We start from the raw sequence: 22431 nt of genomic DNA, 5'->3' as shown, positions 1-22431 counted from the left end.
TGCAGGGAAACTTTAGAGGAAATGGGTGTTGCGAACTCCTCCTAAATCTGACTCAACATTCCTCTTCTGTACCCTTCTCTCAAACGTCTGTGAGGACAGAAAGAGCACAGAGGGATGACAATAACAACTGGGAAAAGGGAACTCAAAGACGATCACTGAAGGGCACAGACTCAAAGGCACTGAAGCTGAAGGGTGAGAACTTCATCTTGGTTATGTTAAACAGACTAGTTATTCCTGGATTTTCACATAGCTTAATGAGATGCAGGCCACACCCAAATATGATCAGATGCTAACAAAAAGATTCTTTGATGATATTGTTTGAACATTTACGAGGATGCCTTTCTGTTCTTCCACAGCTAATGCAATTTCTGTTTTCATTACTTCCTACTACAAACTGTCACATAAACCAGATGTAGAACGTAATCAAACACACGCCTCCCTGAAATGTCTACAATCTAATGGCAACAGAGGTTTGCCTCTATGGACAGAGCTGGGTTTGGAAAGGCAAACATGTGCAAGGCAAAGAACACCCACTCCTATAAGTGTACCGCACAGTGGAGGGAAGGAAATTTAGGAAAAGGAAAAGTCTACATTTGGCACATGTATTTGAAAGAAAATGCTGTGATTTGTGAAACCTGCTCTCTCTCTCTCTCTCTCTCTCTCTCTCTCTCTCTCTCTCTCTCTCTCTCTCTTTCTTTTTCTGGCCACAGAAGCAAATGTACAAAACCCACAGATTTTATATTTTAGACTCAACTTTTGATTGGAAAAACAAATTTAGTTGCCCTTTCTACTTAAGCCACCTATAATGTAAAAGAAAAACAGCACACAACACCAAATTCAGGTTTTAGGATAATTCCTTATTTAGATTGTACTTTATGTAAGTAGGCACAGTAGAGATTCTGTTTTTAATATTTTATTTGAGTATTTGTTTGTAATATCTAGGGGAACTGAAACCACAAAGGAACAAGTCTTTCTTAATAATGTGACTTCCCCTTCTTGTGTCTTCAAAAATCTCTGATGGAAAAAGTGAAACAAGTTAATGAGTCATTTATCACTCTTATTCAGCCTTTTGATGTAAATGCCTTTTCTCAATAGCTTTCTTTGGTGAGGATCGTTTTTGAAAATATTAATAGAAGGAAATAAGTTTGTAGGTTTTTCAGTTTAAACCTGAAGTGTAATGATAGATAGTCATCTCTTATACTGTAGGTATAACATTTGTAGTCATGGTGATTCATAAAAAATGCACAGCAACATGTCAGCCCGTTTGTAGAAAGGGTTTCAGACTGCATGCTTGGTCACAAGGAGCTGATGTCCTGATGTATATGCTCAGAGACTGGACTGTCCCTCTGGAGACAGAGAGAACTGTCTCTCTGTCTCCAGAGTGACAGTCCCCCCCCCCCCCTCTGTCTGGCATGCTTGTGAGAGATTGTCAGTGCAGATGTCGAGATGCATGATGAAGGTGCTCAGAGTTTCCGTGAGGGGCAGACAGACAGAGAGTCCCCCGTTTCAGGCCACTGCCTTCAGAAGTCTGCAGGCCATGTTAACCGACACGGACATGATGGTGTTTCTTTGACTGCAGAGCTGTTTGGTTCTACGTGGAACCACCAACATTAACACAAATGAATTGTATGCAGGAACCCAGATTGTTTCCTTGTCTCCAAGCAGCCATGGTCTGCCTGCTCATATCCCTAACCATGATGCATCTGGTCACCTTGACCATGCTCTTCATCGCCACCCTGGAGAAGGTGAGAGACAATTAAACTCAGGGCTTAACTCATGTTTTCTCTCTCCCAGTAGATGTCACTGTTAACACCTGTATGATGCTAATATATTCAAACTTAAAGAAATAGCATATTGTCTGATGTTTTTGTGCACTGTGTCATTTTTTTTCTTTCTGCAGTCCTGGTGGGTATGGGATGATTTAGAAATCACAGACCTCTGGTATAACTGTTTCCATGATAACGCCACAAACACCTGGTTGTGTGCTGCTACCAACGAAAGTGGTAAATTTGAGAAATTCCGGTCTGCGTGTATTTCTGCATGAATGGATATGGCGTTACTTGTGGTTTTGCTTGTGAGTCAGTGTCCAACACTCATTCTCTGACCTACTCTCTCAGACTGGCTGCAGTCTGTCCAGGCCCTCATGGTCCTCTCTGTGATCTTCTCCTCCATCTCCTTCCTGGTTTTCCTCGGTCAGCTGTTCACCATGTCCAGAGGAGGACTCTTCTACTTCACAGGCCTCTGTCAGGCTTTTGCAGGTGTTTGAAGTCTTATTCGATAAGCCACATAAAATTTTGTCAATGAAAATAAAAAAAAAAACAACAGCACTGAACGTTTTCCCTCTTTAAAGGACATTTTGTTCATTTTGTGACAGTGACAATGTATTTGCGCTTGGATTTTTATTTCATATTTCCGTATAGGCATCCTCAATAATATATTTACATATTATGAAAATGTATGACTGTGATGAGATAAGAGAATTTTAACCAAAACTTTTTTTTTACTCTTGCAGGTTTCACAACCTTTGCTGCTTGCCTCATCTTCACCTTCCACAGAAAGGAGATTCTAGGTGAATCCAGAGATCTGAGCAAAGGACGCTTTGGTTATTGTTTCATCCTGGCGTGGCTGTGTGTCCCGCTCCTCCTGGTCAGTGGAGTCCTCTACGTCCACCTGCGCAAGAAGCAGTGAGCCAAAACCACACAGGAGGGAAAACCTCACTTCCCAGTCATAGAAACTACACCTGAGGAAATGAGATGAGTGAGAAGGAAATCTCTAAATGATACAATTCTCTGTTCTTTTTTTGACTTAATATCCACTCTACCGTGCTGCATGGTTTGTGGGAAATGATGTCATCATCTATGTCTGAGAGACATATAGTTGTCACTCAAGATCAAAACTAAAACTCAGTCATGCTGTAAGATCCAAAGATCATATTAATGTTACATGAAGGATTTTGATAGAAATTAAAATAACGAATGCACAACTTGTGCTTCATGTATGATTGTGATTTTTTTGCTGTTGTATTTTGTACCTATATATATATCTGTTTACTTATAATTAAAAAAACCCCCCACTGATTGTTGACGTAAAGTTTACTAAAGAGCACTTCTGTATCAAAAGGGCTACATCTGTGTGAGACCTGGTTTGTTTCGTAAAAAGAGCTTCCTGTGCAACACAGTGCAAAACGTAATCCTCTGATACTAAATCATGGTTGCAAAATGGGTGTGCCCTCTTTTTCATTTGATCACTCGTCATTTTGCAGCACTGATTGTATACTTTATTAAAGTATGCTCGCACCGTCTTCTGCAGAATAGAGAACAATCAGCTGGTAACGAACTGGCTGCAGTTCTGGGCATTTTTTTTTTTTTTTTCACAAAGGTATTTCCAAAGGCAAAAAAGAAAGAAACTACTGTGAATGCACCTCACAGTCAGATACAGTACTACTGTTACTCAACAAACCTACCTGACAGGCTGGACGAGTCCACAAGGTAAACTGTCAAGTAAATAGCAGCCATTTAGATATGGCAATTTATTCGCCTTTAGGAAGTGTATGACCTGGAACCAGAATATCAAATATGATTATTTGAAACACTGCAGCTGTGACGATCAGAGAGAGGCACAGGTAGGATCGTACGTTTGTGTCAGAAGCAGCTAACTGATCTGTCAGCTGCAAAGAATTTCGGTAACCTGAGAACAATGTCGGCAAGAAGGAGTGGAAGGTTAAAGTCGTGATATGACATGCAGGGGAGGGAACGCATGAAGAGCTACAACTCCTGAGAGCTATTGAGAAGCCTAATAGGTGAGCCTGAGAGACATGCTGCTCCGGTGAGTTTCACATTAAGTTGCTTTTTGTGTCTTGAAACAGATTTTTGTTTTGATCACTTCTATTCCTCCATTTTTCTTCTTCTTATGTCAACACCAGGTGGGAGACATGGCTGGTGCAGGACATAAAATGTGCTCAGGACTGAACTTGTGAACCCTGAACAGACTTTTTCGGCGAAAACGATTGTCTGCAACGTCAACAGCAGGATTTCATACGTGTTCTGGGCAGCTCTTGGTGGAAATATTGTGACTTTTTAGCAGAGGGATGAATGAAATCACTTTAACGAGAAAGAAGGGTGACATGTGCTGGCCTGTGTTCGTCTTGTCATCACACAACAGGAGTCAATAGCAGGAACGTTGACAGGTATCACTTATTCCCAGGGACACACCCGGCTGCGGTCATGTCGAATTCTCATGAGCAGAGCCTTGATGAGAATGCAGTGTTCCTGCCGGTGAACGAGTCCTCCCCGGAGTTCCTGCACTGTGAGACGGAGCGTCAAGCAGTGGAGAGACTCCTAAATGCAGGACCAGAGGCCTTCTACAGCTCCATCAGCACAGAGCGCTCCGGCTGCTTCCTGTCTCCTGAGGAGGTCAGCCAGATAGCCAGCTGGGCTCAGGACTACCACTTTAACTCGCCACAGGTGCAAAGTCAGGAGAATGGAGAGGAAGGCAGATCAGAGATGGAGGACGTCTGTTCCACCTACTTTCCTTCACACTCAGACACACCAACCCCGGACCTGGACCTGGGCTGGCCTGAAAAAGGGCCCTGGATGCCAAAGGGAAGCGCTACAGTCCACACCAGCCCCCCTGTTGACGGAGAACCTCCAGTCAGACAGATCATCAGATGGCACTTGCAAAAGGCTGGCCAAGTATGCAAATATTATTTTTATTATTAAAACATTTCTTCATAAGGGTGGAGGTGAAGCACATCAGTACTAACTGGAGGAACTGGTAATTTACTTTAATTAACATTTTTTGACACTTAATATTTTCACACCACCACATTTCAGAGAGAAATGTGGAGTTTTTGCTCCACTGTGTTTATTTGGAGAGTTCAAGATTTGACTTGAAAATCATAAAGTAAAAAATGTAAAGCACTGCTTCAGTTTAAACCCTCAGTAGTATATCAAGTATTCAGACATGAAGCAACCTGCACCAGCTACAAAATTAAAATTCTGCTTAGAGGCTAATACATCGATAAAAGATAACCACCTGACATAATCTGCTTTCACTTAACTCCATTTGTGCTGGTAATAGTCTGCCTGTTCAGTTTTACGTCTGTAAAAACCTCAGCACTTCTTCCATTGCTACACCAAGGTAAAGACACAACTACTTTCATCTGAGAAAAGCAAGAAGATGTCCTCTTTGTGTAAACCACGTTCTGAATAATCACAGGCTAAGTGACATTTTGTGTACTACACAGGTAATTGCCATAGTGACAGACAGATTGACGGATGGTGCAATAATTGGCGATTTACACAATGCTGCTTCACGCGGTGTCCCTGTCTACATCATCCTGAACCAAAGGTCCATTCAAGAGAACTTCACGCTCAACAGGCTCAGGCATCCGGTGAGTCACCTCCTACAAATCAACACACAGCTATAGCAACCGTCTGCTGTGTTTGTTTGACACGGCAATGAATAAACCACAGGCTGTGTTTAGCCAAAGCCAAACACCACCAATTTAGAAGAGCAACACATGGTGTTGTGGGATTCTTTCTAACAAGGTTACGTCTCGATATAGGCGTCAGAGGTATTGAAAACTTTATGCACTGCTTATGTACTCTTGAGAGGTATCTCACAGGTGTCCTTTTGCTATGCTTATCTTAGGAATGTAAAGTGCATTTTTAACACCTTATAGTTAAACTGGTTGCACAGCATTCACTGGTGTTTGTGTTTCTTTCCAGTGATGAAATGTTGTACCTGATGTTGAGCACAAAATGAAAAAAAATCGTATTTTCATGAATGAGAAAACATGAAATTGATGAACTGAGTGACTGACCGACGACTGAACAGAAATTAAAACTCTCCGTCTATAGTGCTGCAGGGATGACGTATTTTTTGTAGGCCAGCCGCGGAAGTTAGCATCGCACTGGTTACCTCGACAAAATTCCAATCAGATTTTTCCATTGGATTTTGAATTATTGCAGAAAATAAAAATAAAATAAATTCAGTAGAAAACACCTTCATGATACTTTATCTTCAGAAATGAACAACACTTTTAGGATTTTTTTAAGCGGGAATGCAGTCGCCAGAAGTAAAAACAGCTATAAACACGGCCGCATTAGTGCAACAACAAGGCTGTAAAGGCGGGCGAGTCAGAGTGATGACATTTTGTAGTCTCATTTCGCCACTTGTCAACAACTACCTTTTTAAAGACACTTAAAAGCTTCTAAATTCACGAGTAGGGTATCTACTGACATATTTTATATCGTAGAAACCCCTTAATCGCAATATCTCAACATCTACAAGATGAATTGCTACAAAATTTGGTACAGACATTCACAATTCCTCCACGATGTATGCTACGTTTTCCTCTAGCACCACCATGAAGTTGACATTTGGGTTTTTTTGTGAAAATTATTGAATTGATTGCCAGTACATTTTGTGCACACATTCATGCCGCCCTCAGGATGAATAGGATCAACTTGTAACATTTCACTTAGCACCATCATCAGGACAAATACTTTGGTTTATGACTAAATACCTCCAAAACTAATGACATCCCCATCAGCCACATCTGTACTACAACTGTTAAGTCCTAATTACCAAACGTTAGCATGCTAACATGCTAACATAAGATGGTGAACATGGTCAAATGTATACCTGCAAACACAAAATGATATCAGCATGTTTGCACAGTCACTGTAAGCATGTTAGCATGCTGATGTTAGCATTTAGCTTAAAGCTCCTAGCATGGCTGCAGAGCCCTGTATAAAGACAAACCTTGTGTATGACGTAGGATATTACATGCCAGTTCATCACATTCCGTCATGGATAAACACCAAGTGTCAATTTTTCTGTCTCGAGTTTCAACCTAAGTTTGTGATTTTGCAGAACATGCGTGTCCGTGTTCTTGGAGGGAAAACATTCTGTTCAAGGACGGGAAGAAAGGTGGTCGGGGAAATGAAAGAAAAGTACCTTCTGGTGGATTTAGAGACAGTTATTCATGGCAGCTACAGGTGAACAGTCTTTTATTTGACCTCATTTCTCTTATATGTATCACACACAGTTGAGAGTGTTGTAACACGCTGTCTTTGCACTCTGCAGCCTCACATGGACAGACGCCCACCTGCACCGGCAGCTGGTCACTGTTCTAAGCGGCCCAGCTGTTGAATCCTTTGATAGGGAGTTCAGGGTCCTTTTTGCGGATTCGCTTCCCGTCCCAGATACATGGAGGGTTGCAGATACTCAAGTAGATGTGCCTAAACAGCTAAAAGACCGCTCAGATCTTGGGTTTAAAAGACTTCACCATTTGGAGCCTCAGATTACCAACCCTCCATCCCCACCTGCCGATTACCTCCTGGACTGGGAAGCCATGGGGGTTATCCAGAGAAACCGCTGCTTCTCAGACAGTCCTTCTGATCAGCATGAGGAAATCGTGGCCAAGGAAATACCACTGCAGAGCAAAATGCTGTTCATGAAAAACACACCCATTGCAGAGCGTTTCACTAACACTAGAAACCAGTATGTTGAAAAGAAAAGGTACTTGGATCATCTTGACTTAAATGTGCAATATACGTGATTCGGAGCATAGCAACAAACAACTATTTGCTATTTAAATTATAGTGGTGTGATATCTATCTGAGCAGAGAATGAAGTCACTCTTCTTCTGTATGGAGATGCTCCCAATGTCGTATATTGCACCTTCAACCAACCTCAGTTGTCTTTTTACCAATCATACAGTATACATATGTAAAACTTACTTTGACATTTACACAAATGCAACTTTGCTGTATGCAATACAGGATGTTTTTGTTATATTTCTACTATAATTTACCTTTTACTGAAACTTGCACTAAAATATTGAAACATGTTTACTGTTTGTTATCATGCTTTGAGTAATTTCCCCCATGTAGCACAGGATAGTTGTGATATTTTGTGCTACCTGTTGTTAGCTTTTTATCACTTAGCTCTTTTTGTGTGTGTCAGGGTATATGAAAACACCTCTCCAGTGACAAACAATGTGCCGGATAACTCAACAACTTTCAAGTAAGTTTTGTTACAGCCAATTCTGTCATTATGATAACTGATTAAGTAATTAATGTCTTTTTCTGCTAACTTTAAATGCAGATCTTTTCCCAGGGATCTTGATCATTTTCATAGCAACATACAGCCTTGGCCAACAGACACGACAACTCAAGAAAGAATGAAAAGGTAACACCCAAAACATAAATGAAACACACTGAATAAATTATTATTGATATTTCATATCTAAAGGAAAACGTTTTTTTTCTCCTGCAGGGGGGAACACATGAAAAATGAAGCCATTTCCAGGCAACTCTCCATTGAGAAGAGAACTAATGCAGATGAGCAAAAAACAACAAGACTTGATGATGATAGACTTCATAAAGCTACAGAACCAACACACGAAATAATCATGCGGTCAAGGACAGAGGCCGTTCTGGAAGAAGTTAGCTCCAAAGTGGAGAACAAACCATCTTCGAGAGTAAGTAACTCCCTTTTCTGTCAAAACACTTTCGTTAAACTTGTGAAAAAAAATGGAGAAACTGAAATGCATTTCTCTCCTCACAGAAGCCTATAATCCTGAGGAGGCAGCAGTCTGAGAGCTTCAGCTCTCTGAGTGACCTTATGAAGAAGATTCCGCCTCGGCAGAACACTTCAGAAGTGCTCAGGACAGGATCACAGGCCGCTGTGTCAGAACTGAGACAGTCCGTGATGGAGCTGAGCGTACACAAGCCAGATGATGCCGGAGATCTGGTGCCAAGGTTTAAGGCCACTGTAAGTGTGTGGATACGTTGTGTTCTTCTTTCATGGTTCCTCATTTCTTACAAAAATACATCTATATTTCACAGAGGTGTTTCTCTTTAAGTCACTGAGACTAACTCTAATCCTAGACTCAATTTATTGAACTTGAGCACATGATTCTAATGTTTTTTGTTGCCATCAATCTCCTGTTTCCTTGGCAGGGCTTTGACCCGGAATATATGACACCAGCTCTTGCCCTGATGAAGAAGAGGAACGATGAGTTGAAACCTTCATTGTACAGATCTCCTAAAAACTTTCTGCCCAGAGAGAGGCCTCGCAGCTCCACTTATGGACTCTGGAGGAGGTCACTGGCGGAGATGAAGGGAGAACAGGAATGAGGAGTGAGGAAACAAATACATGAGCGATATGTTCTGTAGTAACATCTTCTGTCACCGAGGAAAGGCAGCTGCCATTAGCTGATAGTTACAACCTCTGCAGTGTTAATTACCCAAACTATGCCCCAAAACAGGCTGTGACTTTGAGAATAGAAATCATTGTTATACATGCAGGAGTTACCAGTTCTATCTGATGATTTACTGAATTTGATGGTTTGATGTGTTACTATACACGGTGTGTTTGATGCAAGGTTTACTTTAGAATGTGTTTAAATAAATACAATTGGTCTGTTATTGCTGCTCACCATGAATAGTATAAACTGCTTAACCACGTGATGGCTGTCACAGAAAAACAAACATACAGTATACCATGATAAAGAAAGTATGAGATAAATGTAATAAATGGTTTTAAAGGAAGATGTTGAGCGTGCTGATAAGATGGTAAAAGGTCCAAAGTATAAAGCAGGTTCCAATACGCAGCCTTTTAAAGTTATACTTTATAAGCCAAAAAATATACATCTAAATGATTCATTACAACTATTTCCCAGCAATAAGCGAATTTGTGGCACAGTGGAGAAAACTCTTTTTTAAACCATAATGTAGAGAAATTCTGGGACAGACAACTATTAACAAATTAACAAAGAGAGAAAAATATATAATGCAGCAACTAAATAAATTAAATTGTGTAAAAAATGTACAGATTTTTAAACTGAGTTTTCAATTTCTTTTTAAAGTTGTCAGCAGGGTTTTTACATTACATTACATTACATTACATTACAGTGGTTTTAATGGTCACTTTGACCTATGACCTCAGTATTGTAAAAAAAAAATGAGAAGGTACCGGAATACTAAAGGTTTGCTGGAGATAGGGAACAAACAATGGGAGTAAAGTAGGATAATATAATAGTTTAGAGTATCCAAAAAAATAGGAACAGTCTTAATATTCCCAAACATCTCACAAGCAACATATTCAATCAGATACTTCAGGGTTCCTAATTTATGAAACCCTCGTTATTAACTAGTCTTGTCGTATTATTTAATAACAAATTTGTGTTTGATAGTTTCCTCTGTCTGCACAATAATTTCCATTGTTATTTGGTTGACATTTGTTTGATTTTTAGCAAAGTAAATCACTACAAATAATCAATTCAGTACTCCAGTACGGTAGGGGGCGGTATGCATCTTTCCCATCGCTGCGTAGACCGCTATTTAAAGTACAGAAGAAGAAGAAATCACGGAAGCACATGGTAACCAAAGGCAGAGCGGAGATGTGAAGATCCAGCTCTGCTCAACTGGATATTTACAGTTTTCTTTTGCCTTTCTCTCCGGATATCAACACGGACGTTGAACCGTGTAGTTCGGTAATCGTTGTCACGTCCTGGTTTGTTCGTAAACGTGTAAACAAACACGTTTAATTCACTGCCATCATGGTTCGAACAAAAAGGTGAGTTTGGCTAAAGTTAGCCCAAATCGGAGTTGTTTGTATGTTTAAAGTAATGGTTATGCTAACGTTAAACTTAGTCTCTTTACACTGTTTAATCTGATTTCTTGCGGTCATTAACGGAGGGTTGTGTTACGGTACCTTTTTAGTTAACGGTTGTTGAAGTCTGATAGGTCTTTAACCCTCACGTTCCACATCAGGTCCTACAGGAACTTCACAGATATTCTAGTTATGCAAACATCATGTGAATGTTGCAGAGCGGAGATCAAGTAGACCTCTTTCTCTTTGATTCTATTGCTCAGGACTATAAAGATACCAAGGCCAAAAAAGACCGAGCGGTATGATGAAGATGACCCTGAAGCCTACAAGAGCATGCCTGTCCCTGATAAGGTAAGAGGAGTTAAAAGATCTGTCCCTGATAAGGTAAGAGGAGTTAAAAGATCTGTCCCTGATAAGGTCAGAGGAGTTAAAAAGATCTGATCTGTCCCTGATAAGGTAAGAGGAGTTAAAAGATCTGTCCCTGATAAGGTAAGATGAGTTAAAAGATCTGTCCCTGATAAGGTCAGAGGAGTTAAAAAGATCTGTCCCTGATGAGGTCAGAGGAGTTAAAAGATCTGATCTGTCCCTGATGAGGTCAGAGGAGTTAAAAGATCTGTCCCTGATAAGGTAAGAGGAGTTAAAAGATCTGTCCCTGATAAGGTAAGAGGAGTTAAAAGATCTGTCCCTGATAAGGCCAGAGGAGTTAAAAGATCTGATCTGTCCCTGATAAGGTAAGAGGAGTTAAAAGATCTGTCCCTGATAAGGTAAGATGAGTTAAAAGATCTGTCCCTGATAAGGTCAGAGGAGTTAAAAGATCTGATCTGTCCCTGATGAGGTCAGAGGAGTTAAAAGATCTGTCCCTGATAAGGTAAGAGGAGTTAAAAGATCTGTCCCTGACAAGGTCAGAGGAGTTAAAAGATCTGTCCCTGATAAGGTCAGAGGAGTTAAAAGATCTGTCCCTGATAAGGTCAGAGGAGTTAAAAGATCTGTCCCTGATAAGGTAAGAGGAGTTAAAAGATCTGTCCCTGACAAGGTCAGAGGAGTTAAAAGATCTGTCCCTGATAAGGTCAGAGGAGTTAAAAGATCTGTCCCTGATAAGGTCAGAGGAGTTAAAAGATCTGTCCCTGATAAGGTCAGAGGAGTTAAAAGATCTGTCCCTGATAAGGTCAGAGGAGTTAAAAGATCTGATCTGTCCCTGATGAGGTCAGAGGAGTTAAAAGATCTGTCCCTGATAAGGTAAGAGGAGTTAAAAGATCTGTCCCTGACAAGGTCAGAGGAGTTAAAAGATCTGTCCCTGATAAGGTCAGAGGAGTTAAAAGATCTGTCCCTCCTGAAGCTTATAACACTGATAGAAAGGTCCAGTACAGCACGTACATGTGTGTTGTATGTACAATATGATTCCAGTTGGACAGAGTTGCATAAACGTTTTCTCTTGAAGCCCCCTTCCTGAAAATGCCCAGTCGGCTGTAATTGGCTTGTGGGGGAAAAATACGGTGCACCTTTTGCAAATGTAGTTCTCAAGCCCAGCTACACAATACTCAGTTGGTGGGCTGTATATTCTAATGAGGCTGCATGTGACATAGGAAGCAGAGACACATCTGAATGGCTTGCTGAATAGCGATCTCTGCAGCCCACAAAAACTGACCGGGTTGTCTTACTTCACAGTTTTTGGATCGGCAGGCACTCCAGACACCAGTATATGTCGCTTTAATATCGGTGGATACAGTGCACAAAAATATAACTCAATCTAGAGCTGAGCAATATTGGTAAATCAAATATTGCTATATTTTTTTTATAAGTAAGGGAGGGGATTCCCCTAAAGTCAGAGCCCACTGCAATGTGAACAGTAACAAGTTATAACGGTTTTATTATCGTGGCTGCCTGATCTAAAAAGCAAGAGCGATGTGTGTTGACTACACACATAGCTTTTTGGGGGGGATGTTTTCAACCATCAACAAACTGTCTCCACATGAACTCTGCTTCGGTGTTGTGGTTACTTTCAACAGTCGGATATGAACACGTCTCCTCTCTTCCTTTCAGAACTCCTCCCAGTACACAAAGGACAAAATTGCTGAGTTTCACGATGAGAAGATTGCAGTAAGTTAACCTCAAAAAGTAGATCTGCGAGGCGTTCGTGGCGCTGCTGTTTTTTTTATCTTTTCTGAACTGTTTGGTTGTTTTTTTTTTTTTGTTGCTGCGGTCTCTTTGTCACAGAAACTTCTCGCCAGCGGTGTTCAAATGGAGAGCGACCCGGAGGAGCTGGATGATGAGGTGATGACTCGTCTGTTCGTTTTGGATTTACCTTCAGAAAACGAATGGAGTTCAAGAAAAACTCAAGCTCAGCTGAATTTTACAGGAGGAGGTGATGGCCCTGGACGATTCAGAGGAGGACGAGGAGGAGGAGGAGGAGGAAGAAGAAGAGGAGGAGGAGGAGGATGAGGGGACAGACATGGAGAGTGATCTAGAGGGCAAAAAAGAAGAAGGTAAACAAACAGTCATCAGTTTACGTCCAGGATTTGTTTTATTGTCATTCTATCTCATTTAACTTTGTCGTCTTCCTCAGATCTTCCGAATGAAATGGCGTGGGGCAACAAGAAGAAGATGTTCTACGACGCTGACTTTGTCACCACCAGTAAGCATCTGTTATCTCCCACCATAATATTGGAGACAGTCGCGATCGTTTTGTCGTCCGTGTGGCTAACTTTCGCTTATGCTAAATGTAAATCGTGTTTTCACAGAGGGGAAATCTCAAGACGAGTTGGAGGCCGAGGAACAAGAGGAAGAAGAAGAGGCCAAAAATGTCCAGAAACGTTTAGCTGCGAATCTGAGCGAGGAGGATTATGATTTAAACTTTTTTCAGGTATTTTGTCTTGGTTGATCTCCCCTGTAGACCTGCAGTTTCAACACGTGGTGATAGAATGTGTTTCTATCATCACACGTCGGGTCTGTTTTCAGGAACGCCTTGAGCGAATTTCTTCAAATTTGAAGGATGAAGTGTGACCTCACAAAACACATTTTGGGCCATAACTCAAGAATTCATATGCTAATTATGACAATAATTTCACACAGATGTCATTTTTGTCAGAAGTGGGTATAAACTGCAACATGAGGCGTACAACCGAGAGGCCGTGGTTGTAATTAGTTTGTGTTGTGTGTCTAAATGAAGGAGTTTGCCGTGAAGGAAAAGGATGAAAACAAGAGTGTGGAAAAACAAGAGAGGATTGTGAAAGACCTGAAGCAGATGTCCCAGAAGGAAAAGATGAAACTTTTAAAAAAGGAGTCACCAGAGCTGCTCGAACTTATCCAGGACTTCAAGGCGAAGGTAAAACACAAGCATGTAACCAAAACACATCCGTACAAAACAACCTGCAGTTGCCACAGACCGACGTGTAATTGATGTGTGTTTTTGTGTGTACTTGATGTTTGCAGCTCACTGAACTGAAGGATGAGCTGCAGCCTCTCGTGCAGATGGTCAAGGAGGGAAAGATCCCACCAGGGAAGGTGAGCGCGTCGAGTTACATTTGCCAGCTGTGAATTTGTCTCCAGACTGAATTCTGAAGGCCTACGAGAGTCCTTTTTGTAATAACAATGTATCAGATTACAATGTGAACCACGTCGCTCGTCGTGATGAACCCACAGTCTTGGAGCTTCAGCTACTCTGCAGAATGTTGTATGACACACCATCTATAGCCTGTTTGTAATAAAAATAATTGTTTCCATAACATGCTTAACCTGGGGCTGTATGAGTATTCACACTGAAATCTACCACGGCCGTGATTACGTTCTTTAGATGACTAATCGCAACAGCTGAGATTTTTTTTTTTCTTTTCTTTTTTTAAATATAATGGCTATTGTGAGATGTTGTGTCAGTGCAGTATGCGACTCTGAATCATTTCCGTTCCTCTGTTTTCCAAAGGGTGCCGACTACCTCAAGACAAAACAGCAACTGTATCTGAAGTAAGTTGCAGTTGTAATTGTATCGCACGTTGCAGAATCACATTCGTCGTCCTTCACTGAGCGGCTAATGATCGTTTTCCTACCGTAGTTACTGCACCAACATCAGTTTCTACCTGGTGCTGAAGGCAAAACGAATCCCTGCTCACAACCATCCAGTGATTGAAAGGCTGCTGACCTACAGAAGTGTAAGCCAACACGTTGCCATTAACAGACAGTATCAGTTGATGTATGTCAAGAAAACTGCACAGTTATTTGCATTTTATTTTGGACAGCATCCTTTTTTGATACAACTGTTTGACGCCACACTGCCAGTGTCGTGGGGTTCATGAATATGTCCTCGAGGTACACGACCACACGAGGTTGCAGCCCTCTGTCTCACCGACTCTTCCGTTCCTGTCTGCAGCTCATTAACGAGCTCGGATCAGTAGACGCTCGGCTTGCGCCTCAGTTTCACCAGCTGCTAACCGGTGAGGACAAAGATAAGACCGGCAGCGGGACGGCAGCGGGCCAGAAGACCAGAGTCGCCAGCAAGAAGGAAAAGGTGAGATTCGTGTGTTGTTGGGGTTTTTTTTCTCACTTTGAATCCGTTGCTGGTGTTTTAATACGGAATTTTAAATGAGCGCACGTCGTTCGCAGGATTCTGGAGAAACTAATCCCGAGGTCCAGGAGGACTCGGACTCCGACCTGGACGAGGAAGCGGCTCTGCGTTTCTACAGAGAAATGGAGCAGCGGTCGAAATTGAAGAGAAAGGGCAATGACCCAGAAGCTGAAGAGTAAGTTTGATTTGAGTCTTCAAAAATAGAAGTTGGGACAAAGTCAACTGGGGGAATCTGATAAATGGTCGATGTGTTGCAGGATGGAGGAGAAGGAAGACGAGCAGCAGCAGGAGGAGGAGGATCCAGATGCTAAGAGAGGAATCACTTACCAGGTACAGACTCACAACCACTTACAGTCAGATGTTCCCAGCTAGGTTAACAGAACAGCATCAGATCAGGTGATTGATAACAATTTGCCAACAACTGTTAGTTTTATGGCAACTTAGGTCTTTTCTGTATGTGGACTATTTGAGGACAAATCTCAAAGAGGGTGAAATGTATATTTTTTTATTGTTTTTTTGGGTCATGAGTGCGCCTCCTGAGAAGCTACAAGTACATCAGAGCAAGCTTACAAATGATTTTCTCAATACATGGGGTGCCCCTCACACTGCACTTACATGTTTAACCGTCATTTCTGAACAGTGTTTCTAATAATGTGCCTCTTCTTATTCCACAGATGGCCAAGAACAAGGGGCTCACACCCAAAAGGAAGAAAATCGATCGGAATCCCAGAGTCAAGCACAGAGAGAAGTTCAGACGAGCCAAAATCCGCAGAAAGGGCCAGGTTTGTTCTCCTCGCGTTGATGACGCCGTCGTTATATTTAAGTGCATCATGAAGCTTCTGGGAACTGTCTCCGTCTGTAGGCTCCTCGGTTTGAATTGAGTATATGTGGCTGTGTTCATATTCACCAGGTGCGAGATGTTCGTCGGGAGGAGACGAGATACAGCGGCGAGCTGTCTGGTATCCGTGCTGGGGTCAAGAAGAGCGTCAAACTCAAGTAACCATGCAAGAATCTACACGACGGAAATGTAACCAATGGACTGTGCTTGTAATGTTTCTTATAGGCGTGTAGGAAAGCATGTCACTCAGTTATTCAGCTGTCAATAATTGTTGTTTAAAAGTCTGTTCTAGATCATTGCGCCATATGAATAAACATTTAATAAACTTGTACCTGTTCAGAGACACCATCATAATGTTGGTCTGTTTTTAGAGCACATTAAAAAGGACAAGGGAAGCCGTCATCTGTTAGTAGTTGTAATTATTATTAAGTTATGCAACCTTACGGCGTTTACAGTAAGACAGCAGAACAGGCAACTAGGAATCGAAGCCAAACTCAGGATCTGGTGAGAGCACAAACAACGACAACGTAGCGCTGCGTCATCGACTCAAAACATGCAGTGTCGACGCGTTCTGTCAACGTTGTATGAACTTGTTGTGTGCCGATGTCAGGTTGCTCACTATCCTCTCCTCTATCTCCACGTCATTCTTCACATCCTCGTCTGTGACGATCAGCTCGGCCTGAGTTTCGGGGGTCACCACCACCACATAACCCCGTCTAGAGTCCAGCACGTTGGCCACTACCGCCTGGTGCCTGTAGGTGTCCAGAGCCCGCCGAGCCTTGACCAGCAGGATGGCGGCGTCCGTCTCCAGCTTAAAGGATATGACGAAAGCTTGAGGTGCCCAGTCCTTCACCAGCGGGGACAGTATCTTAGGGACCATGTTCAGGCTGAGCTGAAGGGGAGAAGAAAAAAAAAAAGTTTATTCTCATTAATTACAAGGTTAAGAGTCTTCAGCTGAACACAGTGACCTACATTGCCATCCCTCGAGCTGCTTGCAAGGCTAAAATTTGTTTTATATTTGCTCAAACTTGTATTTTCTCACTCACTTCAAGTGGTCCATTGGAAGACTGGATTTTGTGTTCAGGCATCTCTGATGCTGGGATATAGAAATCAGACACAGCTGCAGCCAAGTAGAACATGGCCTTGGAGCCTGAGTGCAGAATACAGAGTTATGAACAACATGCTGGATGAGAGCCACAGCCTCGAACCTGTAAGTCGTCATTCTGTACCTATCGTGCTGAGTGCCTGTGCCGCTGCTTTGAGTAGATGCAGATACTCGGACAGAGTGCTGAACTCTATGGGCAGAAGGAGTTCGCCTTCTTTCACTTCCTGGTATCGCTTCAGCGCTTTGGCGATGTTGGGAAGCACCAGCTGGTTGACCACCACTTCACCAGAGTTACTGGACGCTCCTCCTCCACTGAACTTCAGGGCGTCCAGCATGTTTATGTTCGAGAACATCCGCGCGTAGGGGTAAAGGGAGCGATGCCTGTGTAGGAAGATGACGGCGTATCCCGAGTCCATGAAATACTCTGCCGAGGAGGCTCCTCGTCTGCCGCTGCTGAAGTTGTCGAGGAAACGAACGGTGCGGGACTCCAGGGGCACTTTGGTGCCCCCCGATGTGATGAGGACCACCCTGCGACCTGCTGCCGCATGATGCTCGGCGAAAGCAGACATCTTCTCCTTGACCTCCTCGACGTGGGAGGGAACGGCAAATTCTGCAGCTAACTTCCCGTCGATGGAAGACATTCTGGGTTTAGCCATCACCTAATATGTGTGTGTGTGAGAGAGAGAGAGAGAGAGAGAGAGAGAGAGAGAGAGAGAGAGAGAGAGAGAGAGAGAGAGAGAGAGAGAGAGAGAGAGAGAGAGAGAGAGAGAGAGAGAGAGAGAGAGAGAGAGAGAGAGAGAGAGAGCTGTGTTACAAAGTAAGTACTGTTGAAATGCGGTATGCATTCAATTGGGACATACTATTTCGTCATAACATTGCACTTTGACACTCTTGCTCACATGTCTCCTTCGCAGAGGATTGTCGGTCAGAATAGCCATAGAAACATGCTGTGAGAATCAAAGTGATGCAGGAGGACATCCTGGTGTTCTGTACATACTGCATAATTTGATATCTATGCATTGTGGCATACTAGCTCTCTTTCTGGCATACTAAATAGTATGTTAGTATGGGTATTGTAACGCACAGTTAGTGTTTCCCAATACATACTATTTCTACATGCAACCGTACACACTTTGTAACAGCAGCCGCAGTGTGTTATAAGAGCAAGAGGAACGACTATTCAGTTTGGAACGCAGCCTGAACGGCATACAGTACATCTCCAGGGACAGGGATCAGAGGAATACCATCAGACACTTTGCGATCTGGTTGTCATCAGCCTGTTAAACCTGTTGCAAACCGTCTTTAGTGGGTCTGAAATGGGCTGTGGATATCTGAAGTGTTCTTTTTAATAGGAAGAATTAAATTCCAATTTTTTGCAATATATATCCAGTCCAGCTATTCAATACTTAAACGATCACTTATACTTAAATTTAAATACATTATTTAAATATATGTTTAGGTTTAACTAACTACAATCAAAGTTGCATCTGTACAAAAAACTATTTAATTCTAGTAATTGTCGATATCTTCATTTACCATTCTGACTCGTGATAATACCATTTCGACAAAGTGAAACGCAATTATGAACTGCTGGAATGTAACACTTGTTAATTGCAGGTAGGAGTGTGAAGCGATTTAAATCGTCGTGTCACACCACGTTACGTTAACGTTACCTGCTATTAGACAATCATTTATCACCGTGACAACACCCTGAATACAGTAAAACGACAACGCTTGTTTCAGCACAACAGTTAAAGATATACCTGCGAAATGTCCTACTTTATATTCCGAGGTTGTTTCTCAGTGTGCTTCTTCACAACAACTTCTGCACTTCCTGAAACCGCCGAGCTGAATTCTTCGCTCTTTATAAATACAGAAGAAACTCGTCAGCGCCCCCGGTGGCCGCATGCGGTACTACCGCCACCGTCATCACTGGTATTTATGAGTCAAGTACAAGAATGTCGTGCGTCAATTATTGTTTTTCACTTTCACATAAGGTGTCATTAGCATCACCAGTGGCGCACACATGCACCCAGAGGGCAGAGGGGAAGTTCCTCTTAAAGGGGATCTTTTGAACTGGACTGTCCCCACTGACACGGCAAAGAAACACATTGATCTGGTGTATTAGGTGCTCATCTTCTCTTTAGTCTCCTTCTTTTTGTGAATAGTCTTAAAAGTTTTCACTTCCTCAGAAATGCTGGTTGGATCCAGGGGTACGATGCACCATTGCTTATTGTAGGCTATATTTGAATTTCTGGTGAGTTTTGCAATCATACTCTTTATGAAAGGAGAAATAATCTATTTGAATCTCCTCGAGATTTGTATCTGAAATTGCAGATACACAAATTACTTTTAAATACCATGTAGGACTTGCTGTAGTTTATTCTTTTAGTGTGTTTTCTTTCTCCCCGAAACTTCATACAGAGTTAAAAAAAAAAGAACACATTGAGATTATGTTTTTTATTTTATTTTAATACATAACACATAATGCATAAAGGATGGACGAGCTTGTTAGTCATTACATTGGATCTTCACCAGGTTGTTAAACATTTACTACACATTTTACATCTTGCTCTTGACCTATTTGTTATGTTTTAATTTATCATATATTTTTCTTTTGGATATAAAATAAGATAATCCTTTATTAGTCCCACAGTGGGGACATTTACAGGATTACAGCAGCATAGTGGATAGTGCAAACAAGATACATAGTAAAAAAAATAAGATTAAAATAAGTATTATAAATAAGTAATAAACAGTAAGGAATACTAACTAAGTCAAAAAGTTAAAAAAAAAATCCACAATAGCTAAAATATAACTATAAATAAAAACTAGAGAAGGGAACTGTTGCTTATTTAATTGTTAAATTATTTTGGAGGGGAATAAAGGACTGGTGTGAAATCAACTGCACAGAGGTTTATTGGAAACCTTTCCGACTGAATGTGAGGTTTTACCTGTAGTGTCTCAGATAAGCAGCATTGTGAAAAAGTGTTGTGTACAAAAACTCTAATTATGTGTTTCAATCTAAAGCCGCACTTTGAACAGAAAGGCAGGGAAATGTTTTGGTTTTAAAATGATTAATCATTATAGGCAAATTATGTATTAACAGCAGTGCCACTGATCGACCCACAGGAGGCGCTGTTGCCCCCGCTGAACAGACATCTACAACATTTCACCATGACTGTTGTCCTCGATGCACGTTTGATTGTGTTGTTGATTAAGCTGATTGGTTTCCGCACATTTCCTGTATATGTTTGTTCACGTTTATAAAAACGAAATGGTCATTTTACTGAGACTCCACCAGTTAAATAGAACATGTAAGCGTTGGTTCCGGTTTTTAAAAACCCATTCCTGGAGTGCTGTGTCTCATTTCAAGAGACATTCAGTCAGGATATTTGAAATTGTAAAAAGGTGCATAAAATCTGAAAACAACCAAAGTCAATACAATACAAAATAGCTACTATCACATAAGAAGAACAATTTAAATCAAATAGGCCAACAGGACAATATAGATCAAATATTTAGTTAATAATCAACTTGTAAAAAGACAAAAACACAACAAAGATCCGTGTAGGTCTCATATGGGGACTTGTTTTCAGGCCGATTGTTTTCCACTGAGGACATTTGTCTGATGCCTCCAGCTGGAGGACTTGTGAGACTGAAAGGACCTATTTAGTGAAACCATAAAGTAACATTTGAATGCCTCAAAGGGTAACAACACTTTGTCATAACAATACATAAAACATTTAGTATCTATAAGATAACACGATGCTATAACTCAAATATACCACGTAAAAAACGTTTAGCTCTGAAGTACGGAAAGTAATTTGAGACAAGGTCAGTGTGAGCTCACTGAGGACCAGGGCTGCAGTTCCCATTGAGGACATTGAGGTCATGTCCTTGTTTTGTTTTTTTCCTGGAAATTTAACTTCAAGTGCAGTTTACGCTGTACAACATGGTGGACATGCTGGGATTTTTAAAATTATTTCAACTCGTTTTGTTCTAAATGGGACTATTTTTAGGGCCAAGAAAAAAGAATGAATTGAATGAATTTGGCGTTTCACCACTACAATATGAAACAGCATTTAGCCTAGTATGGAACTTGAGGACGTACTGAAATTGAAACAATAAATGATTATGTTTAGAGAAAGACTGGTACTTTTAGGTCTTTTTTTCAGCAGTAGTCGTCAAATGAATGGTGTAATAATCTTGTTTGTTGTAGTATATTCTGTTAGTGGAATCAAAAGCAGTAAAAATAGAGTTAGAGGTGCTTATAAAGAATTAAAATTAATAGAGGGCAGATATTATTAGCTATAGCCCTGTAGGGCTATCAAAGCCTATTGTTCATGTCCAAGTTTTATTATCAATCATTTTATTTCATCATAGGCAACTGCTACAATATATATTTTAATCATGTATTAAATCTTTGATATGTTTTATCAGCTTCTGTGTACTTATTAGCACTGCTTTAAGATTAATCTTTGTAAAAATGTTTATAAGTTATAACTAAAGGCATTACTGGTTAAAAACTTAAATTATTAACTAATGCTAGATCAGTTATCATCCATTTATAATAACAACAACTTTCAGGTTGCCATCTTGTTAAATTATCAGCTATAGGTGTTTATCCTCCAGCAAATCATGTAGTGACCCATAATGGACGACTTCCATTTCTGGAAAAACCGGCAGCAAATCTGGACCCGAATCAATTTATTAACAAAGTATTAACATGCATAACTGCAGACTTAAATTAGGCTTATTAAAGCCTAATTCTATGTATTAATAGATTACCATCATGTACTATTATTAGGCCTATTGTGCAATATTACCAAATAAAAAGGAGATCTTTTTTCACAACCCAACAACCCAAAAGTTCTTCCTATTATCGACTTGTAACTAAAAAATGTAAATTAATTACTTTGTAATGAAGCCATAAATTACAACTTTTTTTTTATTTTTTATAAAAGGTGACTTTATGGACTCATGTGTCCTGGAAATATCGTTGAATTATTAGACAGTGGTGCCCACGTGGACTATCTTCTACTTTTTCTGCTTTCATTCTGTGATCCTGTCTCATTACTTGCGTGTTTTCACTTCTTCATTTAATAGACAATAATCTAACTTCATAAGGCACTTTGGGTTGTATTCACCGACAATGCGCCCTAAATAACGGCTGAATCAACTGATTGATTGATAAACAAGCTCGTGTGTGGGTTCACCCGTTGCTGTTGTGCGTTTGACCGCGCGCTAGTTTCTGTGGCGGCAGGGTGGTGAGAGAGAAAAGAGAGAGAGAGAGAGAGCGAGAGA

At 41.0% G+C, this 22431-nt stretch overlaps 4 protein-coding genes across 8 annotated transcripts; 3 read left to right on the top strand and 1 right to left on the bottom strand.

Annotated features, from left to right (window-relative positions):
* Window positions 1-58: 58 nt before the first annotated feature.
* Window positions 59-3125, top strand: emp3a (epithelial membrane protein 3a (MAM blood group)). Its single transcript, XM_068712257.1, has 5 exons — window positions 59-192; window positions 1635-1745; window positions 1901-2003; window positions 2118-2258; window positions 2513-3125. The coding sequence occupies exons 2-5, from the start codon at window positions 1668-1670 to the stop codon at window positions 2686-2688; spliced, it is 498 nt and encodes a 165-aa protein (XP_068568358.1). The 5' UTR covers window positions 59-192; window positions 1635-1667; the 3' UTR covers window positions 2689-3125.
* Window positions 3126-3208: 83 nt separating this feature from the next.
* Window positions 3209-9563, top strand: fam83e (family with sequence similarity 83 member E). 3 transcript variants are annotated; one of them, XM_068712255.1, is made up of 10 exons: window positions 3209-3799; window positions 3923-4691; window positions 5246-5392; window positions 6880-7004; window positions 7093-7527; window positions 7975-8034; window positions 8116-8199; window positions 8287-8491; window positions 8578-8784; window positions 8973-9563. In XM_068712255.1, exons 2-10 carry the CDS (start codon window positions 4224-4226, stop codon window positions 9147-9149), a joined length of 1908 nt encoding a protein of 635 aa, XP_068568356.1. In that variant the 5' UTR covers window positions 3209-3799; window positions 3923-4223; the 3' UTR covers window positions 9150-9563. The 3 variants fall into 3 exon arrangements, with proteins under 3 accessions (XP_068568356.1, XP_068568355.1, XP_068568357.1); XM_068712254.1 differs by having other exon boundaries at window positions 3209-3825; XM_068712256.1 differs by having other exon boundaries at window positions 3209-4691; window positions 8128-8199.
* An 835-nt stretch (window positions 9564-10398) lies between these two features.
* Window positions 10399-16364, top strand: utp3 (UTP3 small subunit processome component). 2 transcript variants are annotated; one of them, XM_068712250.1, is made up of 16 exons: window positions 10399-10590; window positions 10890-10977; window positions 12667-12723; window positions 12841-12897; window positions 12983-13109; window positions 13190-13258; window positions 13365-13486; window positions 13793-13948; window positions 14056-14127; window positions 14543-14583; window positions 14672-14768; window positions 14987-15124; window positions 15220-15356; window positions 15439-15511; window positions 15856-15963; window positions 16092-16364. In XM_068712250.1, the coding sequence occupies exons 1-16, from the start codon at window positions 10574-10576 to the stop codon at window positions 16179-16181; spliced, it is 1449 nt and encodes a 482-aa protein (XP_068568351.1). In that variant the 5' UTR covers window positions 10399-10573; the 3' UTR covers window positions 16182-16364. The 2 variants fall into 2 exon arrangements, with proteins under 2 accessions (XP_068568351.1, XP_068568350.1); XM_068712249.1 differs by lacking the exon at window positions 16092-16364 and having other exon boundaries at window positions 15856-16062.
* ppcs (phosphopantothenoylcysteine synthetase) lies at window positions 15671-18977 on the bottom strand. Of its 2 annotated transcripts, none has more exons than XM_068712251.1 (4): window positions 18888-18977; window positions 17249-17783; window positions 17066-17169; window positions 15671-16911 (listed from the first exon to the last, which is right to left on the bottom strand). In XM_068712251.1, the coding sequence occupies exons 2-4, from the start codon at window positions 17778-17780 to the stop codon at window positions 16594-16596; spliced, it is 954 nt and encodes a 317-aa protein (XP_068568352.1). In that variant the 5' UTR covers window positions 17781-17783; window positions 18888-18977; the 3' UTR covers window positions 15671-16593. The 2 variants fall into 2 exon arrangements, with proteins under 2 accessions (XP_068568352.1, XP_068568353.1); XM_068712252.1 differs by having other exon boundaries at window positions 18904-18961.
* Between the last annotated feature and the right edge of the window lie 3454 nt (window positions 18978-22431).

This window comes from Cebidichthys violaceus, unplaced genomic scaffold (assembly GCF_023349555.1).
Source record: "Cebidichthys violaceus isolate CVI_PGR_0920_01 unplaced genomic scaffold, fCebVio1.0.p SCAF_17, whole genome shotgun sequence".
Taxonomy (NCBI): domain Eukaryota; kingdom Metazoa; phylum Chordata; class Actinopteri; order Perciformes; family Stichaeidae; genus Cebidichthys; species Cebidichthys violaceus.
This window is presented reverse-complemented; position numbering and strand designations above follow the sequence as displayed.